We start from the raw sequence: 20,308 nt of genomic DNA, 5'->3' as shown, positions 1-20,308 counted from the left end.
TCACTTAAATTATATAATTATCCCCCATTTTTTAAAAAATTAGATGAGCCTCCCCTATATCACTAATTAATTAAAGTTATATAATTAGCCCCCTAACAATTTTATATCACTTCTTAAATTACAATTAGAAATTTAGAACTAACTATTGATCTTGAGGAAAACCAGGCTAACTATTGATCTAGAATGACGGGTTTGAAGACTTAAAAAAAAGCCAATGCGTAACACAATTTGAATTTGTTAAAAAAGTATATTTTGGGATATTCGGGTTTAAAATATGTGAGGATTTTAGTAAATTCTAAAATTCTTGGTCGTCTATGCGTCCTTCACTGCATGGAGCCAAAAGTGAAGGGCCACTTGGTAGCAGTGTTTAGAAAACCGGACCGGACCGGTGGTTGAACCGGAGTCCGACCGGAACCGGTAAATTTTCGGTTCGGTTCAGTTAAAACTTGAGTTTATAGTCGGACTCTCGGTCTAAGGTTAAACCGTGGTTGAACCGGCGAATCAGTTCTAAACCGGATCATCCTTATATAATTTTTTTTTTTTTTTTTTTTTGAAAAATTGATAATGTGGGGAGTTGAACCTAACACCTAAACAAGATAATCCAAACTCCAAACCAACATACTACTATGTATTTCTTGTATAAGAAATTTATTTTGATACATAATACCAATTAATATTGAATTAAAACATGTATTTATTCATTTTATTATTGTAATTATTAAAAAATTTACTAAATAAACATAAATCGGTCCGACCGAGTCGAACTATGGTTGAACCTGGTTGAACCATTTTAAAAAAATCTGTTAGATTACTGGTTCGGTTTTCAAAACATTGCTTGGTAGTAATAAATTAATAATGTTAACATGTCATTGTTCGCTTAGGGAAATCAGAATAGAGATTTGAGATGGAGGACGTGTGTTGATATGCAAAGAATGGAAAAGAAATGAGAGGTGGGAAATAACTTAGCCTCTCAGTCACATTCCAGTACGTGTTTGTTTGTATGCATGTGTTAACCATATTGTGTAAGCTATGGGAGAGTATCTGAAGGGTTGGTACCTTATCTTTCTATCGTTCTATCTATATATCTATCTATCCATCGTCAGTTCCCTCCTCCTTCACCTCTACACTTTCTCATTCTCAACAGCGCACTCCTAACATATATATCATATCTCTCATTTCATTCTCATATATATATTCACTTGCGTTGTTAATTCAGAATTATTTCACATTTCAAATCGCTGCGACATTCAATTCACTGCCAATGGTTCTCCAAACTATTCTGCTTCTTGTGTACTCCTATGAATTGTAGCTCTGCCGTTGCTTCATTCCACTCTAATTTGAGCATTTTCCTATTACTTAGCGCGCTTATTCTATCTGTGTGTGCTTGTCGTCCATGTTCCTGAGTTCATATTCTGTAGGAGAATCGGTTCTTCATATCGAGTATATGCGACGAGACTGAATTCCATGTCTTTCTGTTGCATGCTCGAATATAGTGAAGCTAATCTTTGTTACATCAATAGCAAAAACATGATGAACTTATTGATATTTGGAGGATTATAAGACATTTTGTTCAATCTCTAAAAGTGTCAGTAGTAGCTTTTTTTATGCAAAATGGCTCCAAAAACAGGAGGAAAATCGAAACCACACAAAACTAAGGGCGAGAAGAAGAAAAAGGAAGAGAAAGGTGAAACATCTCAAACGACTAGCCAAATTCTTGATCATTTCCTCTTCTGTTAAGTTTCTCTTAAAATGATACTAATGTTTAGAACCTTTTTTAGTTTTGCCAACTGCACTAGACATAACAGTTGAAACACCAGACTATACACAGCTGACTCTCAAGGTGAAAAAACCGCGAACACCAACCAAATTGAGTTTTGATAGTTTTTCAAGTGTGGAGTTTTGTTTGAAGGTGTTAACTAGCATTCATCTGTTGTTTTGTGGGGGCATATTATAGGGGATATCAACGGACAAAATCTTAGATGTGAAGAAACTGCTAGCCGTTAATACTGAGACATGTCACATGACTTGTTACTCCTTATCTCACGAGGTGCGCATTTCTTCCATTCATTGCTTCAATTTAGTATGCAAGAATTTGGTATAATTATGCATGGCTCCTCCATCTCACTTGTTATTCATTGCTCTAGCTAGCTACTGCCATTTAAGTTGGAAAAGTGGAAAATGCTACAAATTAAAATCTAATTCAGTAGGAAAAGTGGAAAATGCTATTCCTCACTCCTCAGCCTGTTCGTTGAGGGTTCATTATATTGAGTCCACGTCGCGAGAATGCTGTGTTACGCACGTGGTTCATTCATCTCCAATAGTCATACAATTAGTTATACAGTACAGAAAGTTGGGCTGGGTGACAATTAATGATCAATTATGGTTTTGGAAACACTAATCCTTTATTTGAAGGGCGCGGCATACATGTTGCACAATAATACTACTTCTCAATTTGTTTTATATAGCAGAATGTTTTTTAAGAAAAAAATGTGACAACTCAAAGTAAAAGTAAGTAATATTCCTTTCTATTATACTCTCTCTCTCCATCAGAGTATGCAAGCGGTCTTAGAAATATTTGCAGGTGTTCTTTATTATTAATTTGGTAATCTGTTGTAATCAAGATTCAGACGTAAGTATGTCTGTCTCACACAAAGTAAGGGTCATATTCCAGCAAGATGAAGTAAGACTCACTATTATTGTTTTTAGTTTTGTTAGGGTCATATGAATGACAATTAGGTACCATTACCACCAGACCAAATTAAGTCATATATATATTTGAGATTTCGGAAATATGAATGTGCTTTGATGTGGGCGGTTTTCACTTTTCACTGAGATACTAGTATAAAAGAAACAAGAAAATAGGCAAAATTTAAGGGTATTTTTATTGGTACAATCGGGGTCCATGAAGTACCTAAGAAAAGGACTGTTAGTTGGATTGATCTACTTTTCATGAAGTACAAAGAGAAGGATGCGGACCCATTTTCCATTTTTTTAGTTTTGGCAGTACACTAGTACAGTTTTCACTTACCTCTTAATAATGCTCCACGCTGTTTGCGGCCCCCAAAAAAATGCATCATGGAACTTGACTTGAAACTTGAAACTTGAAACTTGAAAATGCTCTACCATTTTTTATTAGAAAAAGACATGTCAAGAAAAATTATTCAAATTAATTTTCACAATAATTAATTGATACATATTCTTCTCTAACAGGTACGAGGAGGCAGTCAAAAAGACACTGTTGACATCGTATCCTTAAAACCAGCTTTCCTCTCAATCGTCCAAGGTAACTAACTAACTTAACAACCGTCCCCACTCAAAACAAAACCTCACCTCATTTCTCTCTTTCTTCCATGCAGAAAACTACACAGAAGAGCAAGCAATTAACCACATAAGAAGACTACTCGACATTGTTGCATGCACTACTTCGCCCTCTTCTTCTCCTAAACAAGTAAACAAGAAAACAAGTACCACTGTTACTGAAGACAACAAAGATGGTACTACTTCAGTTGTTGTTGTTGTTGAGTCAGAAGGAGAGAAGGACAAAGAGGGTTCTATGTGTCCTCCAACTAAGCTTGGCCATTTTTATGATTTCTTCTCTTTTTCACATCTTACTGCACCAATTCAATGTGAGTATTTCTTTTTTGTATATATTATACTTGGGGTTTGTTTAATTTTGATGTGTTTTTAATCCCTGTTATAGATATTAGGAAATCGTCGCGTCCTTTTGAGGAGAAAAAGGAAGAAGATTTCTTCCAAATTGATGTAAGTTTTTTTTCACATTTAGTAATTTGGTTTGTATGAAGTGGGCTGGTTAAGGAAATGAGGGCGTGTGTTTATTTGCAGGTTAGAGTTTGTAGTGGGAAGCCAGTGAAGATTGTGGCATCAAGAAAAGGGTTTTACCCTGTTGGAAAACAACCACTTATTAGTCATTCCCTTGTTGGTTTGTTACAGCAGATAAGTCCAAACTTCGATGCCGTGAGTGTTATCTGGGTTTCTTGATTTCTGTCTTATTCTGTTTGTTTAATTGCCTAAGTAGAATGTTTAAGTGAATTTTTTGTTTCGCAGGCATACAAGTTTCTCATGAAAGCATTCACTGAGCATAATAAGGTACGTTTTATTTTATAAGGACGATTTAAGAAGTATGTTGGTAAATGTGGGTATATGAGGATAATGTATGTTGATTTTCAGTTTGGGAATCTTCCTTATGGTTTCCGAGCAAACACGTGGGTTGTTCCTCCTGTTGCTGCGGAGAACTCATCTGTTTTCCCCCCGCTTCCCACAGAGGATGAGAGTTGGGGAGGAAGTGGGGGTGGTCAAGGAAGAGATGGGAAGCATGACTACAGGCCATGGGCAAGAGAATTCTCGATTCTTGCTGCTATGCCTTGTAAAACACCGGAGGAGAGACAAGTCCGTGATCGGAAAGCTTTTCTACTTCACTGTTTATTTGTCGACGTATCAGTTGTTAAAGCTGTTGCAGCAATTCAGCGGCTTATTGACAGCAATGTATGCTCTCAAAGTTGTAGCATAGCATCAATTTTGCATGAAGAGCAAGTTGGAGATTTGCAGATTACTGTAACAAGAGATATCCCTGATGCAAGTACAAAGTCAAATAGTAAAGTTGTTGCAAATCAGGCTTCTGGATTGTCCAAAGAGGAAATTACTCAAAGAAATTTACTCAAGGGAATAACTGCTGATGAAAGTGCCACAGTTCACGTATGTAATAGTTTTGTTTCTTTTACGGGTAATTGCTGCATTTGGTATTTTGGATGCCTCTTCACGTCTCCCTTTATTTTTGTCTTTAGTTGATGGAGCATTTCTTGTTGATTCCTTAAATAGCATAGTTAACTTGCAGGATACCGCTACTTTAGGTGTTGTGGTAGTTAGACATTGCGGATATACTGCTGTTGTGAGAGTTCCAGTTGAGAGAGTTCAGGAAGGGACTCCTCTTCCGAAGGACATTGACATTGAGGATCAGCCGGATGGAGGTGCCGGTGCCTTGAACGTCAATAGGTACGTGTGGGGCATCTTACGTCTAGCTAATGAGTGGTTATAGGACTTCAGAATGTATCTTAATCCTTAGGTCGTCTATCAAAATCACTGTAAGAGTGTCGATAAGAGAGCTTTCGTGTACAGTCTTTATGGTCTCCCGTTGATTGATAGACGCCTCAAAATCACTCACTCTTAACAATCTTTCAGCTTGAGAATGCTATTGCATAAGTCAACCACGCCTCAACCATCTACTGGAGTTCAACGCATACAAAATTCAGAATTGGAGGATTTATGGTCTGCGAGATCTTTGGTGAGAAAAGTACTACAGGACAGTCTGGAGAAGTTGCAAAAAGAAGCTACAAATCCAAGATTGTCCATCAGATGGGAGCTAGGAGCATGTTGGGTACAACATTTGCAAAATCATGCTCCAGAGAAGACTGATGCGAAAAAAACTGAAGAAGCAAAAGTCGAGCCAACAGTCAAGGGTCTTGGGAAGCATGGCGGCCTCTTAAAAGAAATCAAGAAAAAGACAGATGAAAAGAGCCATAATACTGAGCAGGGAAGGGACAATGTGAGCACTAATGGTCCTAACCCGTGCGGAAAATCAGAAAGCATTGATGATAAGGAATCAGAAAAGCAAGAATCAGAGAAGGAAATGATGTTGAGTAAGCTGCTTCCTGAAGCAGCACTTTTCCACCTCAAAGACTCAGGAACTGGTTTTCACCTTAAGGTGTGTACTGTTACTACCTTGAATTCACGTTTATCTGATGAAATTGTTGGTGGTAGCTAAGTAAATTGCGTAGCTAAGTAATTACGTAAGGTGTTCATTCACGCCGTTCAACTTATTAGTTAAATTTTACGTGTATACAAGAACTTTCACTGTCTCGATTAGTTAGAGCGTATTCATATAGCATTATTTTTATTTTTGTGATTTCACGGATGTTTACAGTCACCTGTTGAATTGATTGAGATGGCGCACAACTACTACAGTGATACCGCACTTCCAAAACTGGTAACTTTTACCCTTCCCTTCAGTGTGATCCCTTGGCTTCAGAGTTTCTGGAACATACTGACTTCATTATCCTCATCAAGTTTCTCTTAAATTCACCAGGTTGCAGATTTTGGTTCCCTTGAACTTTCTCCTGTTGATGGAAGGACGATGACAGATTTCATGCATACTAGGGGATTACAAATGTGCTCCTTGGGACGTGTGGTAAATCTTTCAGCATCTTCTCTTACAGTATCACATATACATTATTTATAGACTGTTCAAATCTGATTTTTTTTTTGTTGCACAATGAAAATGTGGATCTTATTACTTTGAAAATTGAAGATTAGCGGATCTCACGTCATAAAATAACCTGGGGTTTCTCAGAGTTCTTGTAAAAGCAGATCTCAAGATATCAGATCTTCTAGGTTGCAACTTGCATCATGAAATAATTCTCAGTCTAAATAAGACCCTTTCTTTATAGAGCATCTTTAACGCCCTAGGAATCCGTTGGAAGGCATTTTTGCCAGCCATTCCAAAATTATTGCCTCCAGTGGAATTGCTACGCATTCTGGACACTCCGCCCTCCGCTCTCAAGCCACTTAAAGAGGCATGTGTGGCAAATATTCCATGCAAAGTTTTTCTTTGGCTGTATGTCTCTGTAAGTTGTCCGATGGATACTGTTTGGAAATACACAATTTATTGCCACTTGAAGCACGTTTAACGAAGGCCAATATTCTTTCTGCACCAAACTAGAATTGAGCACTAATAATTGTTTCGAGCAAAACAAATTGAGCACAATATGCACCAAATAAACTTAGACTGAATGTATCTGCATAAACTAGTTATAAGAATAAACAAACGGATGCTCAATGCCTATCTCTCGCTGCTGTCTGTCAGTCTGTCCTACTGCCTGCATTAAAAGAAAAAGGAAAAAAGAAAGTTGAAAAATCTGTTTTTATATTTTGTGATTAAATCTATTATTTGAATACAATAGCTGCAAGTAGTTGCTTGGTAACTCTTCTTAACTCCTTTTCAAATGGCACACGATGATTGAGAATGCTCCTGCTATGAAGGACCCTAATGAGCCTGCTCCTGTTTTCTCATTAAATCAAGTGATTTCCATAAGAATGAGTGTCACAACTATGATCTATGTATACTTTATAACGAGTTTGGCCTTTGGATGTACCCTTAGTTTGCAGGGTTGGGATGCGAACATCAGGTTGCATCCCAAGGACTATAAATTCCTTGTTTAGCACTTGGTGAAATGCAGGTTATAATACCGGACCTAAAGTGTGCCATACGAAGTACAATGAACTTTTGGATACAAAAACTGGTCACCTCTTATAATAGACGCACCAATGATCAGGCTTTGATGGATAAGCGAGGTTGTTAGAGAGGTCCCTACCCCTTTTCATTAATAGAAAAGCTTGATTACATTCTCAGATACTTTGTGCCTATTACATCCTCATAGACTATTTTCCTTACTCAGAAAAAGAACTTGGTACAATTTCAACAAAACTAATAGAAGGGATATTAGAAGCTAAATTATCTGTCAGCTGATTAGCTTCCCTATAAATATGCTTCAAAAAGAAAACTTCCATCTATTCAATGCATCTTCTAATTCTTCCCATCATGTGCTTGGCCTGCCATGGGTAGTTTCCCTTTGTGACAAAGGATACTACATTTTGTGAATCAGTTTGTGCTCTCACCTTCTTGATGCTCCTACTACTTGGTAGCCTCAAACCTTGTTATATTCCTTAATCTTGCTCGGTGCTCAAGGTAGGAATGTTGACATATATGAGTCGTTAGTATATTAATATAATTGACCCTTCACATAAGTTCGAGCATGGAGAAATTGGCAATTTAATATGGTATTAGAACCTCTGGTTTCTGAGAGGTCCCGGGTTCAACTCTTGTCAGGTGAAGACGTCCACTTCTTCTACCTTGTGCATTTTCACTCCTGCCGGCCAGGTGAAGATGTCCAACCCTTCTACCTATGTATTTTCAGCGTGTCCCGCTAAGGGGGAGTGTTGACATATATGAGTGTCCTCAAGTCTACTCTAATATATTAATAAAATTTACCCTTCATATAAGTTCGAGCTTATGGAGAAATTGACAATTTAACAAGGAAAAACCATCTTTTAAGTGAATTGGCAGAAACATATCCTGCTTGAGTACTACATTTTAACCCTCATGACGCATTGATTACCCTCTTCAGTGAAAATTCATAAACAACACTTATAGCATGTTTCAAGGACTCCACTTGGTTGAACAATGGGATCTGATTTTTAGTTTCCTTCGAACTTAAAAACGTTAATCCAATCTACTAAGTAAGAATAAGGATTGTGCGTACCTAATCCCAAATAACTTCGATCAGCCATTGGATGACTTCGTCAAAAGTCTTGAAAAGTATATCAAATTTCAAATTGATCATCAGATGAATGGTACATCTCAAAGTCTCGGGAAGATTGGAAGCTTCTTTATAAAGTTTCCATCAACCAATTAAGTGAGCCATTTAGCAATCTGGAAGAGTAGGAAACTCTGAGAGAAGTTATGACAGAGAAGCATGCTATGAAGCACCGATACATCTCTAAGGGTGAAGTATCAGTGTCCGATACGTGTCCGACACGGATATGCCCCGATATGTGTCAGATACGCCCCGATACGTGTCGGATATGCGATTTGGAGTATCTTATTTTATAATTATTTTTTTTTTAATTTCCGACATGCCGGGGACACGCCAGAATAGTAATCTCACGCATACAAGAAATTTTTGAGAGAGAAAAGAGGACGCTGGCTCCATGCCCCTTCTGTGACGGTGAAATATATATATATATATATTATTCAAACATGTCCATGATGTATCCATGTCCTATATTTTTGAAAAATGTCGTGTCCACGAATCCGTGTCATGTCGTATCCTTGTCGTGTGTCGGTATCTGTGCTTCCTAGGAAGTGTGTGGGATAAGTTGAAAGCAAGAATTTGGTGGGAACTCGAACTATTGTTTTGAGATATTTTTGCTTGTGCTATGGCATGGAACCTTTTGTCCTTCACGCCTTTATATTACAGAAATCCAGTATGCCTTTGCCATCTGGTGCTTTGCTGTTGCCTTTGAAACCTGGTGTGGCTAAACAAGTGGCCAACCGCTTATATATATACAAAAAGGTGGACAACTCCATTGGAGATGTTCTTACTAACTGCAAATCTTAGGTACATCTTTTCTTGTTATCTCAAAGATATCAGATGATAAATATCAGGATCCTCAAAAATAGTTGTTGTTGGAGAGCTCTTGATGAGAACATCCCAACAAGCTCTTTTATAAATCAACTGATATCTGTATCAGTTGTTATAAAAAGATCCAATTGTTTAAATACTTAATGCTTTACTATCAATATTCTGTTATTCATAATATTCTAATATAGTACCACCAACAAAAATATAGTTAAAATTTATTGTTATTATCATTATTACTTATTTATTTATTTCATGTCCACAATTATTTGTCTTTACAGCCAAGATATTTTTATTTTATAGAGTTATATTTCTAATTCATCTTTGACTCATTGTAGGTTGAACTTGCAGACAAGCTCCCTCATGTACAATCACTCTGTATACATGAGATGATTGTTCGAGCCTATAAGCACATATTGCAGGCATCTGTTGCAGCTATTGGCAACATAGCTGACTTGTCTGGGACCATAGCTGCATGCTTGAATGTCTTTCTGGGAAGTCCCTTGCCCGAAAATACTGATACAAATATAGCTGACGACAATTATCTAAAATGGAAATGGGTGGAGACCTTCCTCTCGAAGAGGTTTGGGTGGCAATGGAACTCTGAAAGTTCCCAGAACTTAAGAAAGTTTGCAATACTTCGGGGGCTCTGCCACAAAGTATAACATTGTTTCAATCATTTTTCAACTTGAGAGCCCTATTATGGTCAATGCTCTATTCTGCTCTGTCTTACAATGTAGTCTTACCAGGTTGGACTTGAGCTTGTTCCCAGGGACTACGATATGGACACTCCATCTCCTTTCAGGAAGTCAGACATTGTTAGCATGGTCCCTGTCTACAAGGTAACACGATTTTCTCACATTTGAAGAGTTCATATTCACTGGAGAAGTGTAACCATGGTGATTCTATAAAACAGCACGCGGCATGCTCATCTGCAGATGGGCGCACATTGTTGGAGTCATCAAAGACTTCCCTTGATAAAGGCAAACTGGAAGATGCTGTTAACTATGGCACAAAGGTATTTAACATAGTTTATTCCTTTTTCATTTTTCTTTACGAAGACTGATTTTTCACGTTGATTCCGCAGGCACTTGCCAAGCTTGTTGCAGTATGCGGGCCTTATCACCGAATGACAGCTGGAGCTTATAGTCTATTAGCTGTAGTGCTCTACCATACTGGTGACTTTAACCAGGTTTGTGCTGATATACGCTGTTCATTGTTATCTAGAAAAGTCCAAGTAATATTTGTTTGAGGTTTATTACAACATAAGGTAGGAAGTGTTAAGTTGTGAATGCATGCATTTGTTAAGCTTCATGATATAATTATTATTAGAGTTTTGAGGGACATCTGCCGAATTTTTTAGGAAGTTTCTATTATGTAAACCCTACTATTTTCTTTTATATAATTGTGTGGGGGAAGGCCTAACTGTTCAATGCCGTATAGTCTTTTCTTTCTTCTTCTCCAGTCTTTAATAGCTAAAACATAATTTTACTGTCATGGACATGTTACTAGTTTATCTCAGTAGAGGGGCTGAAGGAGTCCTATTGGTTTCAAGAGCTTCATAAGCTGTAAAGCACACTTCACTTCTGATTAGTTCCATTTCCCATGTGGTCCCATGTCTCTTAACTTCTAAATCATGTACATAAAGGCATATGAGTGAATCATAAATTATATGCTAACTAGTAAAAAAATCCTTTGTGCAGTATATAGTGACTTATTAGTTTATCACTTCCTCTTTTTTTGCTGTTACCACATAGTAGTGACTTTTCAGTATATCACTTGCTCATTTTTTATGCTTTAATATCTCATCTGACAGACAACACCTTTTAAGCAGACGCGTTGGTCCATAATCTCTTAGTTTTGCTCCCCTAGATTTTCTTTCATGAGAACTACCACATCAAATATATGAATGTTATAGTTTGCATACTACCAGTTAAACACAATTTGGCCTTTCTTAAAATTTAGGAGCACCCAAGTCAAAACTAATTAGTGAGGAGTGGAGAGGCCCAAGAACTTTTATACTATACTACAAGTCTTTAAAATCCCATGGGGATATACTAAACATCTCAACACACCCTATCACATGTGGCGTTCCTTACAACATACTGCGCTGACGTGGAGTATACAGGCCTTTTGGCCAAATACAATAGCCTACTCCAATTAAACTGGTCTACTTAGACTAAACCCTAATTCTAGTACTATAAGAGCTCAAGTTTATAAGAAGTCTCGGGTTCAAGTCTTGTCAGGTGAAAGTTGCACAAAAAATAAAAAAGTGCCCACTTGTGTTTATTTCCAGCATGTCCCGCTGAGGGAGAGTGTTGAGATTATTCCACCACAATTTCTAGGTGTGTCCCGCCTATTTCTCTCTTGGGCCTCCTCTCATATTAATAGAATTGACCCTTCACATAAGTTCAAGCTTATGGAAAAATTGGCAATTTAACACTATAATACCCTTGTACTCTTTAACACTCCCCCTCAAGGACTCGGTATATTTCAAGTTTTCAATACAATACAAGTAAATACCCAAATGTGAAATGACTACCACACTCTTCACAATAAATATCCTCACAACACTTCATCTAAAAGAGAAAACGGCAGCCACCAACATCAAGTTTTACATATCCTCGAACACTTGCACTTGAAAAATAATACATCCACACAAATATCCAGGGCAAACCTTACTCAGAAAAACAACCAACTAGTATCACGTACTAGGGCATACAACACAACATTGTTTACTATGACATATGACTCCTCAACTTAAGGATGCACATGAACAGAGTATAGTGAACAAAGTCGTGGCATCAGGTTTGATCTGCAAGAAGTTTCATGATAGTAGCATCAACTACACCACATAGTAACAGACGAGCAATTAACCACAAACAAGCTCTGAGGGTGCAGTAACATTAACACTTCCGTGTGCAACTTTAGGGTGAAACAACTAACTAATTTCATCCATGATAAGAAAGATCCAACAACAGACTCCGTGAAATTTGCTAAACACAAAATCCACTTCAAAGCTTATGCAAGTAAAAGGGCATGCAACGACGAGCTTTAGAAAATGAGTGTAAGAAACAAGAAGCGATTGTGGCTTCCCAACTCTCAAAACACTATCACCATGTCTAAAAGAACACATTAAGTTTGTGCTTCTGTAGAACACCAACCAGAAAACAGTCCACACAACCATTAAATATTCACTCTCGAAGGAAAAACAAAAAAACAAAAACAAAAACAAACAAACAATAGACATAAGCCAGAAACATGTTGACAGTTGAAACTGGATGTTAAATTTAGAGTTGAGACAAACACAGGCTAAGGATATGTCATATTATGCTGAAAGCTGGGGCAGAAAATACCTAGATTTCTTTGGTGCATTTGATTAAACATAATGCATAGGTTGTAAATTGATGATTTGGCAAACTTTCATAAAGTAGCCATCATAATATTTATACACCATCAATCACAAACAAATCAATTTTCAATCCAACAAAGAAAAGGAAAATGTTCAATGCAGGAATATCCAAAACCTCAACTTTAAACGACTGGCGATACCAGAATACTTTGAATTAGATTTCAAACTAGCATAATGTTGTAAAATTGATGTTTTCGGTCTAAATCTGGCACCCTGTGGAAAAACAGTCATATCTTTTTGCTCACTGGTTGAAAAATTGATCCATTTTTTTGCATTAGAAATTAGATTGTAACAAAAATTAAAAGAAAAAAATATTGGAAAAGCTTCTTGAATCTAATTTCTAACACAAAAAACAGAACAATTTCTCGACCAGTGAGCAAAAATATATGATTGTTTTCCTACAGGGTGTCAGATTGTGACGAGAAAAAAGAGTCCAACTTCGAAACTTTAGAATATGAATCTTTGACTCTTATACCATCTTAAACTTTATGAGCATCCGACTCAAAACCAATTGGTGATGAGTGGAGAGGCCCACTATACTGCAAGGCTTTAGACATCCCATGTTGGGATACACTACACATCTTAACAGCCTTAATGGCCATTTTCATCATGGAGTTGACTTCCTTCCCGCACCTGATATATTACATATTGATGCTAATTAATATGTGACAAATCAGGCAACAATCTACCAGCAGAAGGCTCTGGATATAAATGAGAGAGAACTTGGTCTTGATCATCCAGATACAATGAAAAGTTATGGGGATCTTGCAGTATTCTACTACAGGCTTCAACATACAGAATTGGCATTAAAGTAAGTTTTTCTATACCCAGATATTTCCCGTCCACAGCTATTTATTTGATTCTTTGATTTGTTTAAATACCTGATGAATAGAACCTTGATTAGTTGCGCTCCTTCATCAAAAAAGATGCTGATGCTTGGTCTTCTCTAGCTAATGGTTAAACTTCCTTCTATGCTTGGCCTTGTGCCCTTATTGCAGGCTTACAGCAAAGTTGGGAACTTGTTTAAAATTGAAACTGATATTATTAGGTTGGATATAGACATGATTAACATGTGTAAGAAAATTAAGTGAGTAATTCCTATTTGGAGAAACCTCTCATTGGTGAAAATTATACATGGAAAGAGTGTATACACCCGTGGGTTGGAATATCCAATATATTCAGCCATGGATTTTCTGAAAATATATATTTTTTTTGGTGCATGTGATGGCATTTTATTACATATGGCTTGTTTTTTTTTCTTAGGCAGTCAAAGCCTTGGGCAACTTGTATTCTTTTTAGTTATACCGATATGGCGGTGGCAATTGAAATAATAACAACTTTACTATCCTGGTATTATTATTATTATTGTTAAACTAAGGTGAACTTTAGTAAGTTTTTCTTGTTGGGGGTGGATGGAAGGTTCTATCTCTCTGCCTATTACCCTGTATGTTTTTAATCTTTTTTCTCCCTGAGATAAGTCGGAGGAGAAAACAGGGAATGAAATGATCATATTAAATAAAATAATTTTCCTTTTGTTTCTACTTAGAATGTGTGGCTTCCGGCTCATGAGGTGAGTCGCGCATCCCATTAACTTCATACTGCATTCTCAAGTATGCTGTAAAAGTTCAGCGAACATTGAGGGGAGAATGATACAGTTTAACAGTTTTTGAGGTTTAGAGCATGTTTCTGTGACTCCTGTGAGTTACATCAATACTTGGAGAAAATGGAAATAAAATTTTAAATCCATCAAGACAGTAACCTAGTTGCTATATATCTTGTTTGTTCCAGGTATGTGAATCGTGCACTGTACCTTTTGCATTTAACTTGTGGACCCTCCCATCCAAATACTGCTGCTACTTACATCAATGTTGCAATGATGGAAGAAGGCTTGGGAAATGTCCACCTTGCACTTAGATACTTGCATGAGGCTCTCAAGTGTAACCAACGACTGCTTGGAGCTGATCATATACAGGTCTCTCTCTCTCTCTCTCTCTCTCTCTCTCACACACACACACACACATACACACACATTCATTTTCTCTATAAAACCGTTGACATGAGTAGGCTTCACCTGAAATGCATGTTAATCTGCAATTTTTCTTATTGCAGACTGCTGCCAGTTATCATGCTATTGCAATTGCTCTTTCTTTAATGGAAGCCTACTCATTAAGTGTTCAGCATGAGCAGACCACTTTACAAATCCTGCAGGCAAAACTTGGAAAGGAGGATCTTCGTACCCAGGTAACATTACAATTGAAACTGGAAAATCATTCTTGGATTCCACCTGTGAAAGTTTTCCTGAAAGTTAGTACGGAATTTCTGCAATATCTTCTTGTAGGATGCTGCTGCATGGCTTGAGTACTTTGAGTCGAAAGCCCTTGAGCAACAAGAAGCTGCACGTAATGGTACTCCGAAACCAGATGCATCCATTGCCAGCAAAGGCCATCTAAGGTAAAGTTCGTACAGGAAAGTGTTGTTCTGATCACGTAATTCTTTTTCATGTATTCTTTTTCCTAAAAGGACATGGCACATACGGGTGGTTTTTAAATATTCAGATACGAAGACTAGAGTTTAGTTAATAAAGTGAACTAGTGTTTATTGAGGTCTTCTGTGAGGGGGAATGGTACGTGTAGTGAAGTTTTCATTCCGTTATTTCTTCAATGTCATTTCAAGTTTGACACACGGAGTCTACCTTCCAACTGGAGGGGTAGTCTTAGTAGGATTGCTTCCACATAATTGTGTAAAGAAATGTAGTCCCACACTGGGCAGTTGCGTTAAGTCTTTATCTGTCTGTATAAAGAGATGTAAGCTGTTTACTAGTCATCTCATCTCAATAATTCCCAATTACCATAACAGATTATGCAGTGTATTTTACAAGAATGTTTAAATTCTTACGAACTCTCCCCATAATGTATTTCAATGTCCAACTTTTAGATTGTAATGCACTAGTTCATATTCTTTGATTGGTAGGATTTTTGGGGATGCTTTTCCTTTTCTAATTTTAACAATCCTGTTTTATATTAGTCGAACGTACAATTGATTGAAGGTTTTTACTTGTGTTCTGATCTGAATTCCTCATGTGCTCTTGGACCAGTGTTTCAGATCTATTGGACTATATAAACCCAGATGCGGATCTGAAAAGAAGGGAGAGCCAAAGAAAGCAAGCTGCTCTTTTGAAGGTATTTCATTTCAGAAAAATGGTCTTACAATTCGGTACATCCTTAGCTATAGAAATTGTAATTTTCTTTTTTATCTTTGTAACCCAGGTCAAAGGTAGACCAGGACAAAACCAATGGGAAACAGTCGCATCTGAATATCAAAAGGATTTAGCTTTATCACCAGCGTACCCTGTGACGGAAACCTCTAGTGATAAGGAAAATAAAGCAGAAGCTCAACCGGTGGAACCAAAAATTGAGATATCCAATAGTGGTCTGGGAGATGGATCTACAATAAACCAACAACTTGAACTGGTACATGATGACATTTTGGATGAGGGATGGCAAGAAGCTGTTCCAAAGGGTCGATCACCTGCAGGTTGTAAGCCTTCTGGTTCAAGGAGGCCAAGCTTAGCTAAACTCAGTACAAATTCGATGAATGTATCTGAATCTGCAAGATACAGAGGAAAGACCTCCACCTTCACATCCCCTAGAACCTCCCCAAATGAGACTTATGGGGCCTCTACTGCTGTTTTTGTTTCAAAGAAGTTGGTTAAGAGTTCTAGTTTCAGTCCAAAAGTCAACAGTACTACCGCCCCTATACCCGGGTCAGATAAAGCTGCTAACTCTAAATCAGCTCCAGCTAGTCCACTCCCCTCAGTTCCACCTGCCAAATCAACCTCTCTGGGAAGTTCAGCCAGCATCCAGTCTGCTGGAAAGCTCTTATCATACAAAGAAGTTGCTTTGGCTCCACCTGGGACAATAGAGAAGGCGGTTGCTGAAAAGCAGGCAAAGGAACATATTGAGCATAACTCTCAGGTGAGGGTGGAGAAAGTAAACATGGAACCTACAGAAAGTGAAAAGGCGAAAGAGAAACAAGTCCAAACTTCCATTCAAGGAGAGAAGCTTTCACCAGTTTCCACTGTGGAAAAGAAGTGTCCTACGAGCAACAAAAAGGAAACAGAACTACAGAATCTGATGGTGATTGAACTGTCCCAGGAAACTAAGGGAGCCGGTGTTATACAGAAAGAAGCCAAAGCTGGGGAAGTAGGGTCGCAAACTGAAAAGTCTGATATAGTGAAGGATTCAGTTTCAAATGTTGCCCCTTCAGAATATGATGATCCTGAAGCAGGATCTACATCATCAGTGGAGTGTGCTATGACTTCCTCTAATTCAGACTCTCAACTTATTACGACAGAAAACACGATTGTGCAAACAGAAACAGAGTCTGCAACTGTCAAGGAAAATAAGAGAGAGGGAGCTGAGTGTCGTCGGGAATTAACGAATGAAGGTGAACTTGAGAAGTCCTTACCAATGGATGGAGAAAAACCAGATGAAGAAGAAACAGGAAAAGAAATGAGCAAGAAGCTTTCAGCAGCTGCGCCTCCATTTAACCCCACCATGATTCCCGTTTTCGGCTCAGTTCCTATCCCGAGTTTTAAGGACCATGGAGGTATATTGCCAGTGCCAACAAATATACCCCTGATGCTGACAGTTAATCCTATTCGGAAAGCTCCCCATCAGTCAGCTACAGCAAGGGTGCCGTATGGTCCTAGACTGTCAGGTGGTTATAGAACTAGTAATCGAGCTCTACGTAACAAGCCTAGTTTCCAGACTAGTGAATTCACTGGGGATGGTCAATTAAGTCCTCCAAAGATAATGAATCCGCATGCTGCCGAATTCATACCAGGTCAGCCATGGGTCCCCAATGGTTTTCCAGTATCTCAAAATGGTTTTGTAGTATTCCCAGGTGTTCCACTTACTCCAAATGGGCATCCGGAATCACCTAACGGTACTTTAACATCACCTAACGGAGTTCTAGCATCCCCAAATGGAGTTCCAGTGCCACCTAATGGGCTTCCAGCATCCCCAAATGGTATTCCAGCGTCGCCTGATGTCTTGCCATCATCTTTAAATAGTATGACAGTGCCACCTGATGCTTTCCTAGCGCCTCCAAACAGTTCACTGGAATCTGCTACTCTCGTCAATGTTGAAAAGGATGAAAAACAAAACGAAGCTCATGTTCAAGAGAATGTTTGTATTGATAATTCCTTAACAGAAGATAATGAGGAAGACAATCAAGAGCATCACGATGAAGTGGATGAACACAGAAAGCAGGAAGTTGATTCCGAGGAGAGTAAACAGAGTGAGAAAGTTGAACTTGAGGAGACTGAACAAAATTCTTCCAATGTTGAACAAGATCCAAATCCTACAAGTGTTTCTGATGACCTAGCGGTGATAAAAGAAACATATTGTACTTCAAGAGATAATGAGAAGCCAACCAAGTGTTGGGGGGATTACAGTGATAGTGAAGCAGAAGTAGCTGAAGTTGTTGAAGTTAGAAGTTGAAAAGATGACAATAACATTTTCATGGAACCAAGTGCAAATTACAATTAACTATACAGTTCAGCGGTTGTGTGAACTGTGAAGGGAGAAACAGAAAAGCGAGAAGTAAAGCTTGTCACTACTCGCTAGTAAATGATGCACGAGCAAAAATTTGGGTTGCTATTCTTCTCTAGCATACTGCATACCCAGGGTGGCAGCACATTGTTAAATCTTACTTTCTGACTCTATCAAGATAGGAGTCTGTTCGTTGGAAGGTCTGAGATATGTGCTATGTGAAAGAAATCTTTTAAAGGAAGCAGAAGTGATGTTACTGTCCAGATAGCCATAGTTGTCAGGTGAGTCTGGTCCTTCTCTTTCTTCTTCTACTTTGCAGTGTCTAAGTAACGTTTAAGTGGTGCTGGGCGCTTATTACATGATTCAAACTGTAGAATTTCTGTACTCTTAATAAGGTCTGAATCCCATAAGGGTACACCTGTTATGGGCTGCTCTGATGGATAGTGATACTGCTCGTTAGGGCCTACGGTAGCTGCAGCAATTAACTTCTAGGACAGGATGTATCCCAAACTTTAGCCATCTTAATAAATCTTTTTTTTTTTTTTTTTTTTTTTTTTTAAGTTCAAGCTAAGCTTGTGCTGGGTTTGGGGCAATTTGATCGATGATTTGTAAATGGATTAAATTGCAACATCTGCTTCATGTTATTGATATACAGGGTTGGAAGTTAGTTCCTCAGCTAGTTGTGACTCTGCTCATGGAGGAGGACTACTTGTGGAAGGGGTAAATTATTTTGTAACTGAATGAATTCATCTACTTCAGTTTTCCCTTATACCAGGTCAAAAAGGTCACTTCTATTTGGTATTTTGGTACGAGTCCAATTTGGTTCGAGTGTTATAGTGGTGCTTGGGATAAAGCACGGTTAGCTTTAACGAAGAATAGGCTATCCTTACCAAACAAAATGTTTCACATAGAAATTCTAACCGGTTAAACTTGTGGAATTGAAATAGATGATGAACAAAGATTCTAGGCACATTATGAAAATGTAAGGAGAAATTGGGCTATTAAGAATACTACCAGGTATAAGCCATCTTGGTGATTTTTGTGTGTGCTAATTGACTTGTGAAATCCAATTTTAACACTTTAGGAATATCCTCGGCTAGTGCACTTCAAATACCTGGTTCAAGAATGTATAAATAGAGACATTCGAAGTATGTGTGTGTTTTAAGACATCAAGGGTGTGTGTACTTTATTCCAGATTATAAGTAGACTCTCTCAAATATTACAGAGTTTAAACAGTAAAAGGGTGTGACAAACAACATCTAGAGTAATGGAGTCAATGAAATCATCTACTAAGAGCAGTACTCTCTTCTTGATCACACCATGTGAAAGCCAGCTCGTACATTTGCCATTTGTGGATCAAATTCATTTTGATTGATTTTTATGTTCTAAGTTTGGTCTTAAAGGCATGACTAAAGTTAGGACTATTTCCATAAATGCCAACCTTTGGTGTTGCACCAATTTATTTTGGCCCATAAATTGATTGGTAGGGTACCCAAGAGAAAATTCTTAGTGATCTCTCACTTGTCAATGAGTGAACTTTTCATAATGAGAAATATAACGTGTATTTGATATCTTGATCCAAATGTAGAAGCGCAACTCTACAAACATAGAAAAGCAGAAATGCTACGAAACACCAAACAAAAAGTGCTTCAAAATGATCAATATTAAATGTACTTTATGCCATATGAATTAGCCGGAAAAGGAAAGGCTTAGTATGTGACGTAGACAAATTAAACTGCATGACAATCAAACTAATCATTATCAAACCTTTCACTTCGAGATATCATCCATGATCTCAACCACGAACCACTCCTTTCACAAGGGTACGCACATTCCTTAGTGAATACCCTTAGTATTGACTGCACATTCCTTAATGATGGGCACCTAAACAAAGACTAAACCTTAACAAAATCTTTGTTTCTCATAGATATTATGCTCGGTGCAGTCAGCCAGTCACAGCGTTTGTGAAGCTTTGGATGAACCTGAGGAAGTTGTTCTAACGACAATCCCTGTGCCCCACTGTCCCAGTGCGTGCCTCATTTCAAAATTCAAGCACTAATTTCATTAAATTCCGTTGTTCTAGCTATAAGAACTGCGCACATTTGCTCTTACCTAAGTTTGCATGCATC

At 37.9% G+C, this 20,308-nt stretch overlaps 1 protein-coding gene across 2 annotated transcripts; it reads left to right on the top strand.

The window, feature by feature from the left end:
- The first annotated feature begins 1,039 nt into the window (after window positions 1–1,039).
- LOC147509755 (Tetratricopeptide repeat (TPR)-like superfamily protein) lies at window positions 1,040–18,980 on the top strand. Of its 2 annotated transcripts, XR_015218604.1 has the most exons (24): window positions 1,040–1,684; window positions 1,779–1,840; window positions 1,955–2,047; window positions 3,211–3,283; window positions 3,357–3,626; window positions 3,701–3,762; window positions 3,844–3,975; window positions 4,066–4,107; window positions 4,189–4,713; window positions 4,853–5,010; window positions 5,197–5,719; window positions 5,939–6,001; window positions 6,101–6,202; window positions 9,551–9,871; window positions 9,962–10,054; window positions 10,129–10,230; window positions 10,300–10,404; window positions 13,302–13,435; window positions 14,413–14,596; window positions 14,734–14,865; window positions 14,963–15,075; window positions 15,719–15,803; window positions 15,891–18,460; window positions 18,835–18,980. XR_015218604.1 is itself a non-coding variant. In XM_086601989.1 (23 exons), the coding sequence occupies exons 1-23, from the start codon at window positions 1,612–1,614 to the stop codon at window positions 18,126–18,128; spliced, it is 5,685 nt and encodes a 1,894-aa protein (XP_086458115.1). In that variant the 5' UTR covers window positions 1,040–1,611; the 3' UTR covers window positions 18,129–18,725. The 2 variants fall into 2 exon arrangements, 1 of the variants encoding a protein (XP_086458115.1); XM_086601989.1 differs by lacking the exon at window positions 18,835–18,980 and having other exon boundaries at window positions 15,891–18,725.
- Window positions 18,981–20,308: the final 1,328 nt, after the last annotated feature.

This window comes from Coptis chinensis, chromosome 3, assembly GCF_015680905.1.
Source record: "Coptis chinensis isolate HL-2020 chromosome 3, ASM1568090v1, whole genome shotgun sequence".
Classification (NCBI taxonomy): domain Eukaryota; kingdom Viridiplantae; phylum Streptophyta; class Magnoliopsida; order Ranunculales; family Ranunculaceae; genus Coptis; species Coptis chinensis.
Note: the sequence above shows the minus strand (reverse complement) of the source record. Positions and strands in the feature narration are given on the sequence as shown.